Source organism: Atta cephalotes (genome assembly GCF_000143395.1).
Source record: "Atta cephalotes unplaced genomic scaffold scaffold00018, whole genome shotgun sequence".
Taxonomy (NCBI): Eukaryota; Metazoa; Arthropoda; class Insecta; order Hymenoptera; family Formicidae; genus Atta; species Atta cephalotes.
Window position 1 is genome coordinate 4,787,500 of NW_012130082.1, and position 20,252 is coordinate 4,807,751.

General features: G+C 32.9%; 2 protein-coding genes across 2 annotated transcripts in view; both read right to left on the reverse strand.

Annotated features, from left to right (window-relative positions):
- The window catches only part of LOC105618819 (vacuolar protein sorting-associated protein 13A-like), a 16,580-nt gene extending 3,216 nt beyond the window's left edge, over positions 1 to 13,364 (reverse strand). The window contains exons 1-39 of the mRNA XM_012200348.1: positions 13,224 to 13,364; positions 13,012 to 13,119; positions 12,789 to 12,915; positions 12,409 to 12,571; positions 12,120 to 12,328; positions 11,823 to 11,997; positions 11,252 to 11,730; positions 10,913 to 11,134; positions 10,729 to 10,841; positions 10,446 to 10,654; positions 10,081 to 10,365; positions 9,711 to 10,010; positions 9,099 to 9,231; positions 8,791 to 9,021; positions 8,587 to 8,726; positions 8,364 to 8,461; positions 8,078 to 8,277; positions 7,806 to 7,985; positions 7,547 to 7,736; positions 7,301 to 7,470; positions 6,843 to 7,229; positions 6,588 to 6,754; positions 6,239 to 6,497; positions 5,989 to 6,055; positions 5,540 to 5,868; positions 5,125 to 5,260; positions 4,730 to 5,019; positions 4,483 to 4,654; positions 4,213 to 4,401; positions 3,665 to 4,138; positions 3,436 to 3,590; positions 3,165 to 3,367; positions 2,609 to 2,948; positions 2,280 to 2,492; positions 1,733 to 2,209; positions 1,341 to 1,610; positions 741 to 1,091; positions 476 to 664; positions 61 to 195 (exon numbers count right to left, since the gene is read on the reverse strand). Coding sequence (XP_012055738.1) covers positions 61 to 195; positions 476 to 664; positions 741 to 1,091; positions 1,341 to 1,610; positions 1,733 to 2,209; positions 2,280 to 2,492; positions 2,609 to 2,948; positions 3,165 to 3,367; positions 3,436 to 3,590; positions 3,665 to 4,138; positions 4,213 to 4,401; positions 4,483 to 4,654; positions 4,730 to 5,019; positions 5,125 to 5,260; positions 5,540 to 5,868; positions 5,989 to 6,055; positions 6,239 to 6,497; positions 6,588 to 6,754; positions 6,843 to 7,229; positions 7,301 to 7,470; positions 7,547 to 7,736; positions 7,806 to 7,985; positions 8,078 to 8,277; positions 8,364 to 8,461; positions 8,587 to 8,726; positions 8,791 to 9,021; positions 9,099 to 9,231; positions 9,711 to 10,010; positions 10,081 to 10,365; positions 10,446 to 10,654; positions 10,729 to 10,841; positions 10,913 to 11,134; positions 11,252 to 11,730; positions 11,823 to 11,997; positions 12,120 to 12,328; positions 12,409 to 12,571; positions 12,789 to 12,915; positions 13,012 to 13,119; positions 13,224 to 13,364 — 8,676 coding nt within the window. The remainder of the gene's footprint in view (positions 1 to 60; positions 196 to 475; positions 665 to 740; positions 1,092 to 1,340; positions 1,611 to 1,732; positions 2,210 to 2,279; positions 2,493 to 2,608; positions 2,949 to 3,164; positions 3,368 to 3,435; positions 3,591 to 3,664; positions 4,139 to 4,212; positions 4,402 to 4,482; positions 4,655 to 4,729; positions 5,020 to 5,124; positions 5,261 to 5,539; positions 5,869 to 5,988; positions 6,056 to 6,238; positions 6,498 to 6,587; positions 6,755 to 6,842; positions 7,230 to 7,300; positions 7,471 to 7,546; positions 7,737 to 7,805; positions 7,986 to 8,077; positions 8,278 to 8,363; positions 8,462 to 8,586; positions 8,727 to 8,790; positions 9,022 to 9,098; positions 9,232 to 9,710; positions 10,011 to 10,080; positions 10,366 to 10,445; positions 10,655 to 10,728; positions 10,842 to 10,912; positions 11,135 to 11,251; positions 11,731 to 11,822; positions 11,998 to 12,119; positions 12,329 to 12,408; positions 12,572 to 12,788; positions 12,916 to 13,011; positions 13,120 to 13,223) is intronic.
- Positions 13,365 to 16,770: 3,406 nt separating this feature from the next.
- LOC105618906 (zinc finger protein 91-like) overlaps positions 16,771 to 20,252 on the reverse strand; it is a 21,815-nt gene continuing 18,333 nt past the window's right edge. Inside the window, exons 9-10 of the mRNA XM_012200435.1 lie at positions 20,038 to 20,159; positions 16,771 to 18,821 (exon numbers count right to left, since the gene is read on the reverse strand). Of these exons, the coding sequence (XP_012055825.1) occupies positions 16,771 to 18,821; positions 20,038 to 20,159 (2,173 nt within the window). The remainder of the gene's footprint in view (positions 18,822 to 20,037; positions 20,160 to 20,252) is intronic.

The following is a 20,252-nucleotide window of genomic DNA, read 5'->3' on the forward strand; positions in this document are numbered from 1 at the left end:
AAAAATAATATATATATATATATATATATATATATATATATTACAAATGTAATCTCTTACCTGTATTCTATGAATGTATCCTTGCAAGTAACAAAGCGTCGTGGATTCTCTACAATGTAACCAGACACCTGGCGAATACGTTCTTCGCAACTTGCCAAAGAATGGTTTGGTCATTTGCATTTTTGTGAAGTCAACCTACAAAAGATTTGGAAAATTCTATTAGAGACGGATGTTCGTTATGTAATAAGCAAAAGAAATATTCATAGTTCACAATATAAGAAAATATTTTCTGCTGTGACCTAGCAATGTATATTTTACATTTAATATTTATTATTCAAGATGTTTGTATAATGAATAACACTTTTATTAAATGTAAAACCGAACAGAATTTATGTAACTATCAAAGTTGATAAGTTCTATATAATGAATGCAATTACATTTGTAATATAGTTTTGAAAATTAACATTAGACGTACGTCAATGAAATTCTCAAGCTGTGCCGTCTTCGCGGAATTCGTGTATTTATTTTCTAACCAAGCGCTCAGCTCCAGTGATAAATTCCTCCATCGTTTGCTGAAGTAAAGTTCCCAATGCGCGGCTGAGTCGATCACACTAGCGTACAATAACTCCCGTCTGGTGTTATGAGGATTGGATTCATGTACAACCTACAAAAAAAAATTAATCTTCAATTGATTACATCCGAAACAAGCAATACGAAACAAGCAATTACTCTTCACTTACAACACTTATTCCAATAGCTGCAATTGATAAGAATATTTCTCTTTTGCTCGCCTCAGGATCAATAATGCTCTTCGCTTTAAAGTACACGCTCTCGTGCTGTGTGAACAGCATCACGCGTTGCTCACCTTCCATATAGCTCACCCAGTAAACCATTGCTTCACCTTGGTGCATATGCTCCGACATTTGCGACTTCGCCTCGGATTCCGCGCTAGGAACGTGATTGACACTTCCACTCGTATCCTCCGACCATGACTTCGTATTCGCTAGCGACTTGGGAGTAATGGAAGAATAAGACGCACTGTGCCGTCGTTCGATGGTTATGAAAGATACTTTTTCTTGTCCGCAACCATCCTAAAAGCAGATAAGCAACTATCAAGCAATAAGTTTGCACAGAGAAAGTAAAAATTTTTCTAAAACTAGAGTGAGAAATTGATCTTTTCCTACGGGAGACTTCAAAGAATGCAAGTCGGAAAATTTCAAAAATATATACTGTAAAATATATAAGTTCAAAAATATATATTGAAAACTATAGTTCAAAAATATATATTGGAAAACTATATATTGGAAAAGTTAATACTAAGAGATATTTTTTTCTATTACCGTCTCGAATTGTGCTCTGTAACCAATTGCATTATTACTGTAAACATTCCAGATCAATTCTCTAGTTTGAGTAGGATCGTCCCATGTATATAACAAACTTTGAAATGGTTTGAGCAATGCGACTTGGCCTAAATTAATTTGATTCAGCTTCAGAAATAATTTGTCGCAGAGATTATCCACTCTCACTGGTATATCGCCAGTGATATATCTTCGGAATGTTATACGATACGGAGTACTGACGCCGCCTTCGATCTCCACGCACAGTGCCGACTATGAATTATGAAGTCTTTGTAAGAAACTTTTAAGTTACACAATATAACATTAATTAAATAAAATTCTTCATAAAGTTTATAACTCGTTTCATAACTAGCGATCACATGTCTCTATCTTACCCCATTATCCATTCTCAGCACAGTTTTGCCCGCATGCGTAATATCAAAGTGTTGCGAAACCAATTGGCTATTTCTCCACTTTATTTTCATCTTCATAGATTCAGTGGCGGGCCAGAATGACATTTCTTGCCCGGGCAAGAGGTCGTTCCAAAGATCGGCCTCTTCATTCTCTTCCATGAACCTCAAGGCTTTCTTGGTTTTGTTGCAGATGAAAAAGTATGGTAGAAACGTTATGATCTTTGTGAAGATCGGTGATAAACGTGAGCTCTCTATCTCTGTTAAAATCTGATACTTTCGTCCGCGTTCGATATCGCGACATATGATCAATGACATCGACGTAATCCCGTCCAGTCCAAATGGCATTGACCATTCAGATTGATGTGCTCTTAATCGTACCATACTCTTCTTATTGTTCTTTTGAGAGAATACCATTAACTCCTCCTCCGGCATCTCATATGTTATATGAGAATGACAATCCTAAAAGAAAAAAAAATGTTATTAGTAAATCATATGTTTATCGTAGGAGCTTTGTTGTCGTTTGATTTACCTGGATAAACAACGGTAAGCCAGATTTATTTATTATCCAATATTGTGATTGTATAATAATGTTCCAACTGAGAATTTTGCATAATTCTAAGCACAGCAGAAAAGGCTTCATTAAGTCTGACTCGCTATCTGTAGACATTAACACAAATTTGCGCTCCAGATTCATATTTAGTTTTACCGCACCCATCCAAGACATGCCTAAATAGTTGTGTATCTATACAAAGTTATTGAGACGGTGTAATTAAAATGTGTAATTAAAAGGATGCAACAAAAATATATTTATATAATATATTTATATAATAGTTTCTTTCGAATGATAATTGTACGTACCTTGAAAACAAACTGTACGTTATTGCCATGATTTAAAGAATACATGTTTATTTTCTCCCCGGGTTCAATTTTCACCTCGTAATTGATGCCAGGTATATTAATATCGATGACAAAAGGTAACTGATTATTGAAAATAATAGGTGGGACGATATTTATCAAGTAATTCGGTACTTGACAACCTGAGGGACGAGTCGTTAATGGGAGTTCCGTGCATATCGCTCTGACACAGAATACATTACGATTATTATCGCCTTTCGCTTCGCAGCATACATCCTTAAATGCATTTGCTGTACCCCTCAAATCTTTCCAATAAATTCCTTCTTCACTGACTTGATATTTCCTATAAATAATACATTCGTTAATATATTTATTTATTTTATTCTATTGGGTTGTCCGGAAAGTTCGTACCGATGTTGAAGGAAAATTGAAACGCAGAAAATTTTAATTTAATAAATGTATACTAAAAGTTAAATTTTAGTCGGCACGAACTTTCTGGACAACCCAATACAATCTTTTAAAAATCCACATTGTAATCGTAATTTCATATTTTACGCACTCTAGATATGCAGGAAGAACGTGTATTGGGCAATGATAAGCGATATATAAAGGAATATTATATGTTGCGTCAGGTTCTATGATCGCCATTCTCACATTATCATCGAAAGGATTCGTAGTTTCACCGGTTAGCGTCAGATTCAATTTGTCTATCATCGCTTTCTTGTAATAAAGTCCCAAGGTGTATGAGGTTTCGTTTCGAAACTGAAATATTCTCTCGATTAGCGAAAGATAAAAGCAATGATAAACGAATAGATAAGAGATCGCATTACCTGTAATGGAGATCGCACGCAAATTGTACGATGCAAAAAATTATTTATGGATGCCTCTATCACCAGGTAATAACGAACATCATGTCTCACAGGACGAAGTGCTACAAGATTACGCGTTTCTTTCTTCGGGCAATACACTAACACGTCTTCGAATCCTGCATTAAGGATAAAAAGATAAATATCTATTTTGTATATTTAATTACCTTTGAAATATATTTACAAAAGTTACCTTCAAAGATGATACGAAGAAGTTCATCGGTTATCGATTTATAGATATGTACTGGTGAGTCGATGGGGAAAGCTTTACACTCCGATATGATCGTAGTGGTTTCCTTACCGGCCCATTGGGGACTCGTGAGATCCGCCTGTTCGTTCTCAGGACTGCTAGGCACACTGACTGGTGAATTTCCGTCATGAAAATTATATGCAGCTACGACACGCATGTCGTTATTCCCATCCACTTGCTCTTGAACAAGCAGCTCAACTCGACTTGCGTGACCTATGTCGTTTAACATAGTTAATTCCCGCGTATTAGTGGGTACAAATGGAATTCCACTCCTCGCTTGTGTAAACGCGTTTGAAATTGCATTCCATGTTGCAATCATGTCTTGCGTTATAGTAATATTAACTTTGTTCTCCGAATACATGATGATATATGGTGCGGTGAGATTCATTTTTGTCGGTACATGTGCGACAGGATTGCCTATGCGAAAAATATAAATTAAAACGTTAGCATTAATGTTTAATATGTTTGCACGAGATCTCGAATTTACGTACAACATTCAGGATTGCAATCCAATATTAATTCAAATTCCTCATCCTCATTTGTACTTGAATCGTCAGAATCGCTTTCTTCGCCATCACTGGTACTATTAAATAAATAATTTGAAATTTTTGTTAATTTTGTATCATTCTCATCATCATCCGTGTCAGATTCATCCTCGTATGTATCATAAGTTTCAGGTTCTGTTTATTAAAAAGATATATTTACTAAATAATTCGATATATTAAATAACACTTCCATGTAACTGATAGATAAATAACTACCTTTTCTTATAATTGAAATCATATCAACATCAGGTCCAATAAATGTCATATCTGTCATATCCTCCCTATTGTATTGCGTATCTTTTTTTCTCTCTTTTAGTGGATCTTGCTTTATGTGATGGCAAGGATCCGTCCAATCAGAATTAATCATATTCGCTTCGCCTCGATATATCTAAAGAAATTAAATTATGGGTCAAAACTGTGTTAATAAATAATTAAAAATATATAGTGCAGATAATATTAGAACCTTGATTGTGAATTCCCATGGTCTATAATCTATGTCATCTTTCGTGTAAAATTCAATGAAAGGTTCCCAATTCTGACGAGCTCTATTGTAACAGAACGCGTGAAGTTTCACATTGGATTCAAGATGAAAATTGTTGCGCCAATCATTAATGGTAGCAGTAATGACAGTTTCCATTCTCATTACTGGAAATCTTCCTACGACATACTCCATTTCCAGCAATAAACATATTAGCACAGGTCTCAAATTGAATGTTACTTGATCGTTGCGGCGACAATATAATTCTCTGTTACCTAAACAATGCGAAAAATAAAAATACAAATTTATTTAAAAAATATAAACAGGAATTCAAATAGAATTCAAATAGAATACGTCTGTGATTTATACGAAATGCTTACGTTCGTCAGTTTTTTTATATGGTATACTAGAAACTTTTCTTGGTGTCCAAAGATTATGCACGTTTGTGTTCTGATTACCGTCATCGTCTGTTTTCGAATTAATACTGTTCAAGAAAGTCGATGCTTCATTCAATATCTGGAACATAAATATTATAACAATCAATTCAGACATAGTATATATATCTAGCGATATAATGATGTTTAACTGTTTCAATACTTCAAAGAAATCTTGAAATATCTGGAAATATGTGATATACAGCGATATACACAGTGATTCTTAATTATGAGAGATATTAAAACAACCTTATTTTAAACTCCAGATTTTATAGGTAATTAAAAATCATTCTATTATCTATTATCGCTCTATATCAGATACATTCAGATACATTTCTCATTTAAGTTACATAATACTTACGTCAATAAAAGTATGCATCACTTCCGCTGATATATGTATATTAATACTATTTATAGCAACAGTAATGTCTTCATTACCGCAAGATAACTTCTTTTTACAAATTTCTATATCACAGGGACGTAATAACCAACACGGGGATTCATAATTTCCTTGTCCTTTAGTCTTGGCGTTGACGTTGGTCAACGTACAGACTACTGAGGAGGATCGACTGTGTCTGCTACTTTCAATAAACACTTCCGCTTGCGTTCGTATTACGTGAGTGCTGCTCTTCTCTAAGTCACCGAATAGAAAGATGTCTGGTTTTTGTATTCTAATTGATATTGAAGTACCTAAATACATTAAAATTATTCATTTTTTGCTTTCTTCATTGTACAAAATTTCATGTATACAATAGTATTGTATAAGAGAAAATCATTTTTATCTACAACATATATATGCATATAAACTACCTGGCTGTTCCTTAAAATATTGGGAGTGATTTAATTTGTCAATTTCTGCGTTTAAAGTATTCCGGTTCTTGATTGAAATCAAATTAATTTGGGAAATTAATTCGATTATTAATATTTAAAAGATATTTTTGAAAATGAGAGAGAGAGAGAGAGAGAGAGAGAGAGAGAGAGAGAGAGATGTCTATAAGAAAGAGCTAATTTTAAAAGTATTCTTAGTAAACTTATTATTTATAAATAATTTTATATTTACCATTTGATTATTATTATCATATCCGTGATTGATAATTCCTTTCTCTATTTGTTCACCGGGTAAGGAATCTAGAAAATAACGTCCCAAGTGCATCAAGAAAGGCACAGATAAATTAATTCGTATGTCTTGAATAAGAACATCGAAACACTTTTCCTCTGCTTGAGTGCGACTATATGTTATATCGACTATAGGAGACATTGATACGGAAATACAAGATTCCAAATTCTTTTCTAAGGATATCGCCGGTGATTGTATTATTCTAAAAATGAAATTGTGATAGTGAAATTAGATAGAAAAATCTCGATAGTATTAACGTTCTATCCAACATTCAATCATATACAATCAATACCTTTTCTCGACGACCGAATCCTTACGAGTATCCTGCAACAAACAGCTTTGCAAAGACAATTTCATTTTCAAACTCTTGTCACTATAAAAGTCCCATGTATTTATAGTTTCTCCAAAGACCAGCTTGCATAAACCGTGATTTAAATCGCGTACAGGAGAACTCAACACCTACAATATAATACAAAAAATAATATAAAATAATATAAAAAAACCTGTATCAATATTCAAGCAAGTATCAATTTAAATGAATATTTACCTCTTCTGTATCCATAAACAAATTTAATTGCCAACCCTCCAATGCAAGTTTTATATTGACTTCGCATAATGTTGTTTCATTGTGCGTTAAGAAATTTTCCAGTTTCTTCACCATAACGTCATCGTCGTGATTAGCATTCTTTTGCGAATCTTGTGTTAAAATTCTATCTTCATTTTCACCGATTTTCTTAAGCAATGGTATCTTAGAAATGTTATCTTGCCACACTGATATGAGAGATTTAAGATCTCTCTGACTTAAATTTATATTTACGATATCAATAGCTCCTTGTATATCGAATAAACCATAAGTTTGAAATTCAATAATGCTACGATACTCCGTTTTTCTCTTGATATCAAACTGAATTTGTATAGGTTCGATAATGGGTTCCTGAAATTACATGTGTGGTATTATTTCAATTTTAAAAAACTGTCGTAACTAAATTAAATATTTGATTTTACCTGGACTTCTAAATCTCGAGTCAGAGTCATAATTGCTCTAGATACAGTCATAGATTTCAACTTTACCAAAATATTATCAATTATTAATTGATTACTATCGGTAGTAGTCGTTTTGATTGATTGTATTGACTGTCCACTATTCTTAAAAAAATTTTCAACCGATAATACGCCTGAAAATAAATATTTTAATAAAAATTAAACTCTCAATTTGCAATTTGTGCAAATACTTCGGATATAATTTTTTACCTGTATCAAAAACCAAGAGACTCGGGGCATCTTTCTTCTGTGGCAGTAAAAAAGTAGGCCCTTGTATGTCAATAAAAATATGCAGTTTCGTCGCGCTCCTTTTAAATAGTTCAATCCCTCCAACGAATTTATTTTTCAAGTAATATAAGAAACGCGTATAATATGTAGACATAAATGGTATTATGAAATTCTATAAAGATAACTAAAATGAATATCAATAATCATAATAATACAAACATTAGACATAAATATACCATACCCGTAAATCATATAGAATTTTAGAAATAATCACGCAATTTATTCGTCCAATAGAAAGCTTAAAAGTGCCATCCGACATAACATCATCCTGATTTGTATCGATATCAGAGCATTTATATAATCTTGGTATGTGTCTCACATATTTTAGATCAAAAACTTTATCTTCATCAGTCGTCAAGATCTTTAAATAAAAATTTAAAAAAATATATATATACATATGTTTATACATAATATGTATATTATATAGTAGAAAAAGATGATATATTCAATTACTTTAGAATAAAGCGTATCATCAATCAAATCTTCAGCGAGTATGCTCCTAAGATGTGCACGCAACACCATTCTCTCATTCGCATTGTAAATGCAATCATTTTCTAAACCCAAAATCTTAATTTCCATTAAATCTATATCTTTATCGCAGAAACGTATCACTAATGAACTGAGCCTAGTTGAATAGTTCAGTTTAATTGCGCCTAAAAAAGTAATAAAATATAAATTAATAAATATAAATTAATGTTATTTGTATGTTTAATTTTTTATATTCAGAGTATATTTATACCTGGTGGAATTGGTGGATCAATATTCTTTTGTTCTTGTTTTATAATATTATCGCATATCTTGTCGGCGTATTTCAATAAGAGGGTATCATGACACACACTGAAATAAAAGAATTTTTTATTTGTGTTAAAAAAATTAAAAGATTATTTAAAATATATTATTTAAAAGAATTTTCTCCGAAATATTTATCAAGATTTGTCACATATAAAAATTGTTCTACTTACGTTTGAAATTTATGCCAGTAGTCTTTCATTTTCAACAATGCAGATCTATGAAAGTTTACGTTGATATTTAGCAGATTCACAACCAGCGAGCGTTCAATATTTTTGAAATGAGATTTAAAATCAGGACAATTCGATTTAACCTGAAGAGAAAATTGATCAATATTTTTAAAATGAAAAACATAATATCATATCTCCATAAATTACCTTACGATACGACACAACCAGGACTTCATACGACTCATCGGTGGATATCAGTTCTAGATATGATCCGGTAACGCCAGCATTTGTCTTATCAATTAGAAAAATCGATCCAATGCCAAACTGAACAGCAACGCCGTATTCCATTATGGCTGTTTCATAGTACAAGGTGTGCAATCTCAAATTTAAGTAAGGCTGTTCTCGATTATCCGCCATATCTTCCAGATTTACAGAGAACTAAATTTCAGATCGCTATCAATGACATTTTGTTTGTATAATAAAAATATAAATGTTTAATATGAAATAATACTTGCCTCTCCTACGGCAAAGCGAAGTAATAAATTAATGTGATTACACGGAGATATATTATCGTCAAATCCTGACAAATTAATTGTTTTAGATAATAATTCCAAGTCCTCTTCACTAACTTCTGAAGAGACGACACTCCTATTACAAAATTAAAATTATTTTATGTGTGCGTGTGTGAAATTGTCATTTCATCTTTTCGCATTACAAGTTTCAATGTAAGTTTTACTTACAACTGCAATAGAAATATTAAAAATAGTTCCATTGATGTAACTAAAAAAATAACATTATATAAGGTGCCAGCGCTCCGATTAAAAATTATTTAAAAATACTTAAAGAAACAATCGTTAAAATCTATCAGAAATTATAAAACTTTTCGAGAATTATAAAATTTCACGATAAAAATTTTTTTTTTGAATTTTGAAGTGTCATGGAAAGTCAGTATCTCAAATTTTCAAATGATTTTTTTTCAATTAAATCAACGAAACTATTTTTAAAATCAGAAAGTTTAGAATTATCGCGGGTATAGAATTTGCATTAAAACTTGCAGTGCATAAAGATGAAATGCCAACTCCACACATATTTATTTTATTGAAATTGAGTGTTAATATAATCATTACCTGTCAAGCTTTGATACATTATTATTGATAATAACTTCCTTAATGATTGATTTAAAATCACTATGCATCATTGAGACGGACGGCAAGCATACACTAGATTGTACTTTCATCAATTCTTTCGTTGAAATAAAAACAATACTCGATTTTCGTTCGGAAATCGAACTTTTTAAGGTAGCTTTATATTTTTCAATATTGTTTTCATATAGAACTAGCAATTTATTCAAGTAATATGCCAGCAGTCGCAGTTTACTTTCCGATAGATTCAATTTCACGTTTGAGATGTGTACATTGAGTTTTGTCCTGTGGAACATTATATATTGAAACCTTGAAATGGACACATAAACAAAAGATTGCACGATGCAATTATTACCGTGGTAATTGACGATATTCAGGTCTAATACTGTATGAAAGAGTCACATTTGTTTGCAGCTTAGGCAACAAATGATACTCCGAGTCACTCCGTTTTCTTGCTGAACGCCAATCGTCGCCTGAATGACAAAATAAAATTTGCGCGCCGGAGAATACTATATTGAGTCTATCATAGAGTAATTCTTCCAATTCCATGAGAGTAGCATCTTCCAACTGTAAATTCATTGCTTGGAGCTCGTTGAGCAACATTATGTTACCGAGATCCAGAACAAGTATATGCCCCCCTCTAAAAAATATGTGTAATATGTAAAATGTATATTTGTTTACATTTTTAAAAATAAGTATATGTGTAGTAAATATATGTACTTTTGAACTGATCCGTATTCGGAAAATATGATATAAGGACTTTTAATGTCTATTTTAAAGCTGATTCTCAATGTCTGCGAGATGATATCGTCCACAAAGTTCAAATATCTTCTTTTGACGCAATCCCATAGTCTGTATACTCCGCGAATCGTATCGTGAATGTAATTGGTGTTAAATTTGAAAAAATTTATAATTTCCACTATAGCAAACTGAAAATCAATCTATAAGTAAAATTTAGAAATCACAGACAAAATATTATTTAAAGCAATAAAAATATTATTACGTGATGATAAGTCACTTCAATAGTTTCCAACTTTATGGATACTTCAAAAATAGGATCCATATTCAATCCATTTTTCTCAAAATCGATCGCCAAAAAATATGTGGATACATTCCCTGTCACATATAATAATTACAGTTAGTATCTTTGCAGTAGTTTAGATCAAAGATAAATAGGCTTTTATTACCTGTTAATATATTATCTACTGTAATCAAAGGAACCAAATCGCCATCAGTCGATATAGCTTCAATTACAAAACTTTCAGCACGAACAGATATCTTGAAAGCTAATAACGTAGGCCGTGCCTCGATACTAGTCAGAAATTGTGTGATAGTTACGATCAACATTTCTTTGCCTTTTCTTAAGAGGCTCAAACAACAATTTGCCAAAGTAAAATTTAATTTATAATCTGTAAAAAATAAAAAATTCTTTAGATGAACAATACAAATCTTTCTTAAATATTTCTTGTAACAATTTTGTTTTAATTAATATTAATATATCAAGAAAGAACAATTTAAATGCTCACCAATCTGTTTCAATGCCTTTCCCGATTTTATTTTGAAAACAGGTGAGTTTTCTGTTCCTTCTGGTAATGAATTTTGATTTTCAACTTTGTTGCATTGACCATTTTGTGCTTGATCATTATCCGGTAATATGACTTCTGCATTAACATCTTTCGATGGATTCGTTGTTGTAATTTGGCACTCTCGCTCGATATCCTTGTTTCTCAATTCCTGTCTAGCATGTTCCCTAGCAATCACTATATTTAATATCGTCAAGCTGTCTTCATGTTTTTGCATATCCAGTTTTAATTCTGTATCATTTGGTCGTTGCAAACATTGGATACACGCCTCTTTATAATTTCTGTAATTTCTTCTGTGTTGGGCTATATGTGACCAAGTATATGGCTTAATATAATGATTCAAAACAAAATTATACGCGTATTTCCACCAAGATGATGGTTCCTCATATACGGTTTTCTCAGGACGATATTTAGCATGTGGCCTATAAATATTGTTTTTTAATCATTAGTTTCGTTAATTTATTAAAAATATATATATCGTTAAATGAAAAAATTTTAGATATTGTAAATTCACCTGTTAATAGTTGCACGAAGCAAAGAATCATAAATATGACAAAACGTAGCATATTGCGCTTCAGATAATTGCATTGCTACATCCTGGAGCACAATATCGACTAACATACGTGAAGCTTGCGTTTCCGTACCCTTGTGTATGATAACTTTAATCTTGGCCGTGAAGGGCTTTAACACTTATGACAAAAACAATTCATTAACATTTCATTAAAATCAAAGCGGAAATTGAATATCTCTTTTGAAGCAAGATAACGATAGATATATTCTGTAATTAATAAAAGAAATATCTCAAACATACAAAACTGAAACTCTTTGTTCTTCATCCCGAACGTCTGCAGAGCTCTTTGCATCGTAATTTTCCACGCGAACAGATTGGACATGTCCCAATTACCCTGTATATTTATACAGGATTCAGTGTCATGATCCATGTATACACTGAGCGATTCCGCGCGTACAAGCTGGTACACCGTTTGCGAGTTTGTAGCACATACCCCGGGCTTCCATTTGCTGGAATTCAATACATTTTTAATAACAATATTGAATACACATAATTGGAAGAAACTTGACAATATGCATTGTAGAATTACTTGTTAGTAGTCGTTATGGATATACTTTGTATACATATACCACAGGCACAGAGGAAATTGCGCAATATTTTCTCTTCATATCTAATATGTACATTATTTATAGTAATTTGAAAGTTCTTTGTGACTGATGTTAGTAGACCATCAAATAATTGAGGAGGTAGACCTATATAAAAAAATTAGATAAATTAATTTAAATGTAAAAATTAAACATTGAAAAGCTATTTATTATCTATTATTTTTCAATTGCAATTATAAAATTTTAATATACTCTTTTTCTTATACAAATTTAATATATAAAATTCAATCCTAACAGATATGAAATAAATTTCTCACTAAGGCATTTTAATAATAAATGATTCTAAATAAAAATATTTAATTACCAGCTCTAAATATTTCATCTTCCTTAAGATCATCAAGTATCTTCTTTTTTTCAGCTCTCATCAAACGTTTTTGTATTTCTGGGTCGTATGGACCAGATAATGCAGGTACTGCTACTACATATACATCCTTAAGAAAATAAAGCATATTTGCATAATTACTTTAATTTATATATTTATAAATCTTGTTATTGTGAGATATGATTATATATAGATTATTCAATACCTCTATGCATATCACAATAGGTTGCGAAAAAAGTCCAGACCATGGTATTTTCAAAATAATTTTTCCTATCAAACCGATTTCTACTCTAATAGGTAGTCCCAGTTGATACTGTAAGTATTACAATTCATCAGGAATGCACATACATATTCAATTATATATTTTGAATTTTTTCTTTATTATCTCTGAATTATTAGAAAAGAAAGATATCATACCAAAGCCTCCGGCTTCAGTTTCAGGTCGGTGAGGCACGTATCCCCAGAGAAAATACCAACATTGAATTGCTCTGTGTCCAGGTCCTCTACGTATCTGCCCAGCAGACGGTTCAAAAATGCCGCTATAGCTCCCTCGAACATCGTCGTCGTTGTCGTTGCCTGTCCCGAGGATCGTAAACACCGGTGCCGCTTTTTATCTGTTCCGTGAGTAAAACGACGAGATCATATGGAATCGACCTGGGCCCCGGTCGTCGTCATAACCTCCTCGGGATTGTTGCAATTCGCAAAATAATTCAGTCATGCGCGACGTCGTCGCTATCCTTATTGATCTCGAATCTCATTTCGATGCTGCGCGATGCGACATCTACAACACCTGCCCGACGAACTCGTTCGTCTGCTGTGTCTGCTCCAGCTGCGCTCATTCTACATTTTTTACTTCGCAAGAAGCGAAATGGATAGGGATAAGATATGTGCAGATTTGCTCGGAGATTAATTTTCCCTAAACTCATTAATTGAATTGGTGATTAAGTTAACTCAACTGATATATGCATTTCTAAGAATATATAAAGTTATAATCTATTAATACATTAATTTTTCGATAGAAATTTCAAGGACATTCAAATGTTCAAAAAAATTTCAAATTATATTCCCTAATCTTCTTTTCCAGATGTTAAATTACAAAAAGTTAAAAATTTAAAAAGTTAATTTTCTTTTATAAAAGACTTTAAATTTTGATAAAGAAAAATAAAAGAAGATCAAAGATATATAAGTATAAAGAAAACAATGAAAATCATGATACTATTACATATTATATCATTTAAGAAATGAATAAATTATATAGATTTAAAGAGAGTAACATTTCCAATTGCACCTTTTTTCATTAACTATGCTTGAAACGAAAATACATGTCAGATTGTAATGTCGAAGCGGGAAAATTGACAAAATTGCAACTTGAAGATATTAAAGCAGAATTGTTTGTCTGCTGCTAATTGGTGCATTTAATATTTTAATATTACTTTCAATTTTTATTTATAAATATATAAATTTATTTAAATGCGTATTAAGGAAATATATCAGAAAACAAAGATTTTTAATAACATTATTAGATTATTAGATTAGATACAAAATCTTTTAAAATCTCTTCGTTGAAATAATTTTAATTCAGCGAAGCTTACAAAAGCTTGCAAAATAAGCCAAAGCTTTCTATATAAATGAAATATATTTTTAAATGGAATAAACATATATATAGTATGAGCATTTATTTTCATGTATGATACAAGACCGATAAAGATTCAAATAAATATTTACAACATCGTATGGCCTTATTATGGCCATTGTTAGAGGTGGACATTCGATTTCTTTTTAAAAATTTCTTTTTTTCGTATTGTATAAAGATTCAAATTATTTCCAATATATATTTAATATTTGTTTTAAACTGCTTCGAATATATTGGGTTGTCCGGAAAGTTCGTACCGCAAAAGATTTAAATAAATGTATACTAAATAAATGTATACTAAAATTTAAATCTTCTGCGTTTCAATTTTCCTTCAAAATCGGCACGAACTTTCCGGACAACCCAATACAATATCCGAACTACTTTAAATTATTTCAAATATATGTATATCCAAAAGTATATAGAAATGTTTGAAAGTCGTTACATCTAAAAAATAAATTAGTTAATTAATTTTGATTGTGATATTGCAAGCCAATTGATCACAAAATAACAAGAATCCTATTTTCGGTCAAAATAAATCTCGATGCTTAATATTCATATGAAAATTTTTCAAATACATGTCTCAGTTATAAAATTAATATTTAAGTTCATTGTATTTTTACTATTGATATTTTGGTAATAGCTCAAATTGGAGCAAAAACGTACGGCTATTCTTTTTTATAATTACTACTATATGGATATGTCGTTTAATAATTAATATTTTATTACTTTTATGCAGTATTTACAGTGCTGACTCCTAATGCTCTTTACTTACTATTAAATTAAATTGTTTGAATTTCGAAAGCCCTTTTATTATGTTTATTATATAAGACTCTGAGACTGAATCACTTCCGGTGTTGATGCGCATACATTTATTGCTAATAAAAAATACATAAATTCTTCAGTTCTATAAACTACGCTTAAATTTTATTTGTCAAATTAAAACACAATCGCAAATTGAGAAAGCAGAAAGAGAGAGAGAGAGAACAATGATTTGTTTTAGTTTTGCTAATAAGTATCTTAAAAATCTGTAAAGAACTTGTTGTGAAAAATATCACCTCAGCTAGTAGGCCTGAAGCCGAATCATAGTTTACAAAACTAAAAAATATATTTGCAAAAATTTGCATATTATATACCAAGATTTGCTACGACCGAAAATAAAATTCTCTCTTATTATATTTTTTTTAGCACGAGCGTAATGCAGATCAAGAAATTTTCATGCGCTCATTGCTCCTCTTCGGTGGTCTGGCAAAACAAAAGTATCTATTGCCAAGAAAATCTTTCAAACTGTCGTTCGGTATCGACATTAAATTGTAGGTCCCGAATGTCTGTACAACTTGCATGCGCATTACAGACATACATACGAGAAGTAAGCCTTGTCTCGACTTTGGGATATTGCGCCATTGAATGAATTTTTTTTTAAAAAGGATTCTTATTTTGATCTAATTTCTATCTATAAATCATCTTTGATTTTCAAAATATTTATTTAAGACTTTAAAGACTGAATTTGAATTTGAAATTTCGAAAAATATTTTTATATATTAGATATCTTTTCCAATGATATGGAAACAATTTAGAATTTTTATCAGATTCTACAGATTTTATCAATGGTCAACAAAATATGACGTATCAACAACTTCAACATACAGAGAATGCTCACACATAAATAATTCGAAATTATTGAATAATCTTCTAATCAATGATAAAATGCAAAAAAAGCTTAGAAACGAATACAACTGGATAATATGTGCTGCATGTACATTGTCGAAAAAATGACTTTCATATATGTACAAGATAGTTTTATTTTTTTTAATTCTATTTGATAGATTATGATCTTCATTTGATACAAATATTTTGAAACATTCTTTGATTGTAGACAATTGATAAAATTTGTTCTTCTGGTTGGTCAATTAAATGTTTCGAAGCATTTGTAGAGCTAAGTGTGCTGTATCCTTAGAAGATAAATTCTACTATTCGTTAACTATAAACAAAAACAGATCATCGGTTTTTTACAATGCATATTAATCTACAATCATTCGCGATGTTTATAATGCATATTAATCTACAATCATTAGCTCAACTATAGGTGCGTTTAGATAGTAGACGCGTTTAGATAATAGACGCTATTAGTGCTATTTATGTCATTCTATCCTTGGTTTACATCTAATAAACAATGAAGATAGAATAACAGAAGTAGCATTAATAGCGTCTCTCCCAACGCACCATATATCATCTACAAATTTCGGATCAATTTCTTACATAGAAAAAATATAAACATGTCACGGGTACATAAATATGTGCGATATCATCGCGATTGCTAGATAGAAGTTCCATTTACGTGGCAAGACGATGCTTGGTCTCGCCTGTGTTTGAATCTATAATAATCTTCTCCTTGGCAGTTTTTACTTTTGAAGAGGAAGTACCTAAAGTATAAGTGTTGATCGTTTCGGTAAGTGGTAGGAATCTACCATCGGCGCATTCCTTGAACAGTAGTTCCTTCAATCGTTGACCCCTATCATTTTTGTTGTTTGCAGATATTTTCTCTGTTGTCAGCGTCAGCATTTCGACAATAAGATAGGATTCAGGTTTGTACAGTCTTGTGAAGTGCAGCTTGATATGCTCACCGACGTTTTCGTCTTTTCGCGGAATGTAATCACAATGCGGGCACGGCGGCGTCATGCGTTCAATACCATGGCGACGCTTGTGTGAATCCATGACATCCTTATCGATGGTGGAGAACGGGCAGCTTTGGCAACGGATCATCTCTACATCGACGTCGCCCGTTGATGAAATGATTCCCTTCTTTTGCATTAACAATAAACTCTGCCTATCCTGGTTAGAAGGTTGTAGCGCAGCATTGTTATTGGACGCGTTATTAGCGGAGGAAAATGCCGTCATATTAGCAGCAGCAGACGATCTCGATGATTTACGTGATGATGCCGATACAACATCAATAATGCTATCACTATCGATTGAAATCCGATCATCCTCGAATTGTCTCCGAGATGCCTGTGCCTCTGCGTTTGCCTGATGCTTCTTTAGATGCTGTACGTAATTGGCATAATATTTGACTGAATAGTCGCACGTAGTGCAGCGATAGCGTTGTTTCGCACCATGCAAAGTCAGATGAACTCTATATTGTTCACGCTTTTCAAAAGCGGATGGACACTTGTGACACTTATAACGTTTTTCCTTCAAACGACCATTCCGTAGGTAACCTGGATAAACGAAATTAGGATTGCCGCGCATAAAGACACCAAATTGTGGATCCGGAGGTGACTGCAGTGGAGATCCGGGAGAGGATGTTGAAGCGGAATCTACGGTAGATAGCTCCGCAGTTGCTTGGCTGGTTTCATTATGTCGTCGGTGTACCACCTGATGTTTTAATAAATTTTGTTCCGTTTTCGATGAATAATCACAGTCATTACATTTGTATCGATTGTTTGAACCATGAAGCGTCATGTGGTACTCCAAAGCATCGAGTTTGAAGTAACGAGCCGGACACTTAGCACATGTAAACACTTGACCGGTCCTTTGAACGGTCGTGCCATTGACACTGTTATAACTGTTTGAATTTTCGTTGATTTCAACAACAATCCACGCGACGTTCAACGCACTGTCATTATTTTCCCGACTCTCCACTTCAACACACGCTGTCGTGGGCGGTGGATAACGCTGCGAATGGCCATACAAGGTCAACAGATATTTGGTACGCTCTTGATATTCTGATGAGTGCGCCTTTTGATGAGCTAACAGGTGCGCCGGTTGTCGCGCTGCATACGAACACCATTGGCATGAATATGCTAATAATGTGGTGTGGTAACGCAGATGGATACGCAACTCCTTTTCGCACAGAAATCGTGCTGGACACTTGCCGCAACAGTGCACCAGACGAGAATCCTGTAGATCAGGCTCGGTGCCTAGCATGGGAGTGTGCGTCAAGCCAAGCAGAGTGATCAGATCGCTCACCTGTTGAGAATCAGGTCGCGTCTCATCGAAAAGACAGTGAACAGTACCGAGAGATCCTGCATGCATTTCTGTATGTGCGATCATGACTTCCCGACGCGTGCAAGTAAAGCTACAATCAGTGCAGGCAATCAAGGGACCCTGAGTTGGCATGTCTACATGCATTGTCTCATGGTCGCGCACTTCCGCACGTCGCGATGAAATATACGGACAATGACGGCACTTGAGCATCTTCGTTAGTGTGCCATCTGGTCGTGATACCCAAACCAGTGGAGCATCCGGAAGAGCACGAGTATCCAAAAGAAGCGACGGCAATGAATGCGGCTGAGATCCTGTGATTTTTGGAGATGTCGTTACATTGTTACGTGATGTTATCTGAATCACTTGTTCGATAGATTCGTCTTTTGTTCGAGAAGTACCTGTAACAAATGCTTAAATTACAGCACATGTTTAATGTATAATGTAATGCTCCGGCATACAGAACGCTGCAACATTTGTTACATGACGGAAGTTGGCATCAATAGTCAATCAATTTATTGCTTTTCCATGAGAGTGATTAGCTACCGTACCAATTTCCGCCGTGCGGCAAGCGTTATCGCGTCCTGTGTACCGGAGCTATTAGAAAACAGTTGTGCTAATAAGTCCCGGAACACAATAGAAGTAGTAATGCCTTCTACAATCGCAAATTGTAAGTCGTAAGAAATCAGCCAAGCATAGTTGAATATGAAAAAAAAATCGACTATGATTAATTTCTTACGGCTTATGACCCTATTATAAACAAGCAAGGATACTTTCTCATGCATGACAGTCAAATTTCAGAAAACGAAATCTCACAATAAAAGTAATACGATCAATCAGATTGTTATGCGTTACATGAATGTGCTAAACTTAAGTGATTCTGATTTGTCATATTACTTTTCCGAAATTCCATCATGAAGCGTCCTAAGTTCCCGCGCATGCACATTTAACCATATAGTGTTCATAGTCGATTCTTGCATTTGTGGCTGTCTTAAGTAGATATCATAAGACAATCGGAGGGCCGTATTAACATCTTAAGACATTACTTAAGACAGTCTTAAAAGAACAAACTATGAATACCGGCCATAGAGACAGAATAAGACAAAATTATTTATCTTTAGGCCTATTCGTTTTAGGTGAACTTTTTACACTTTTCATCTTTTCTCTTTTACTTTCCAAATGGAGATACAATAACTTTAACTAAAAAGAACAAATCTTATGTCTGCATGTGCAACGCACTTTAGATTACGGCGATTTGTTGACTACATTATTATTTGTGTATCAATTTAGATAGGTTTGGCCAATATCTTATGCTTAAATCTAAGACCGATATTTTGCGTCGCACGACAAAGCTATTAATTGGGAACAGAAGAATCCGAGAAACTCTCTGCCTAGCAGCGAATTAACAGGTTTGAAAAATTTATTGTACAATAAAAACGCACAAATGTAATCCCTGAAGCTTACTATTGTGTTTCAGGACTATAATGAATAATATGTATGGAAAACAATTAATCAAATTTAGACCCAATTTCACTATCCTATTACGCATCTATGGAAAAGTTACACCTGTCTTATTATATTATGCATTCGATATATTGTGCAATTTATAAAACTTACTACCTTCAGAAATTGATATTTGTGGCTGTTTACTCTTGGGACTGGATAATGGGAAATCCATATTCTGTTGATGCATAGCTGCCAATTCTTCTCCGTGAAGTCTAGCGTGCTCCAACAGTTCTCTGTAATACAATGAATAGTGCAACTGCATTATACGTTGTATTATATCATTACCTATATATATATATATATATATATATATATATATATATATA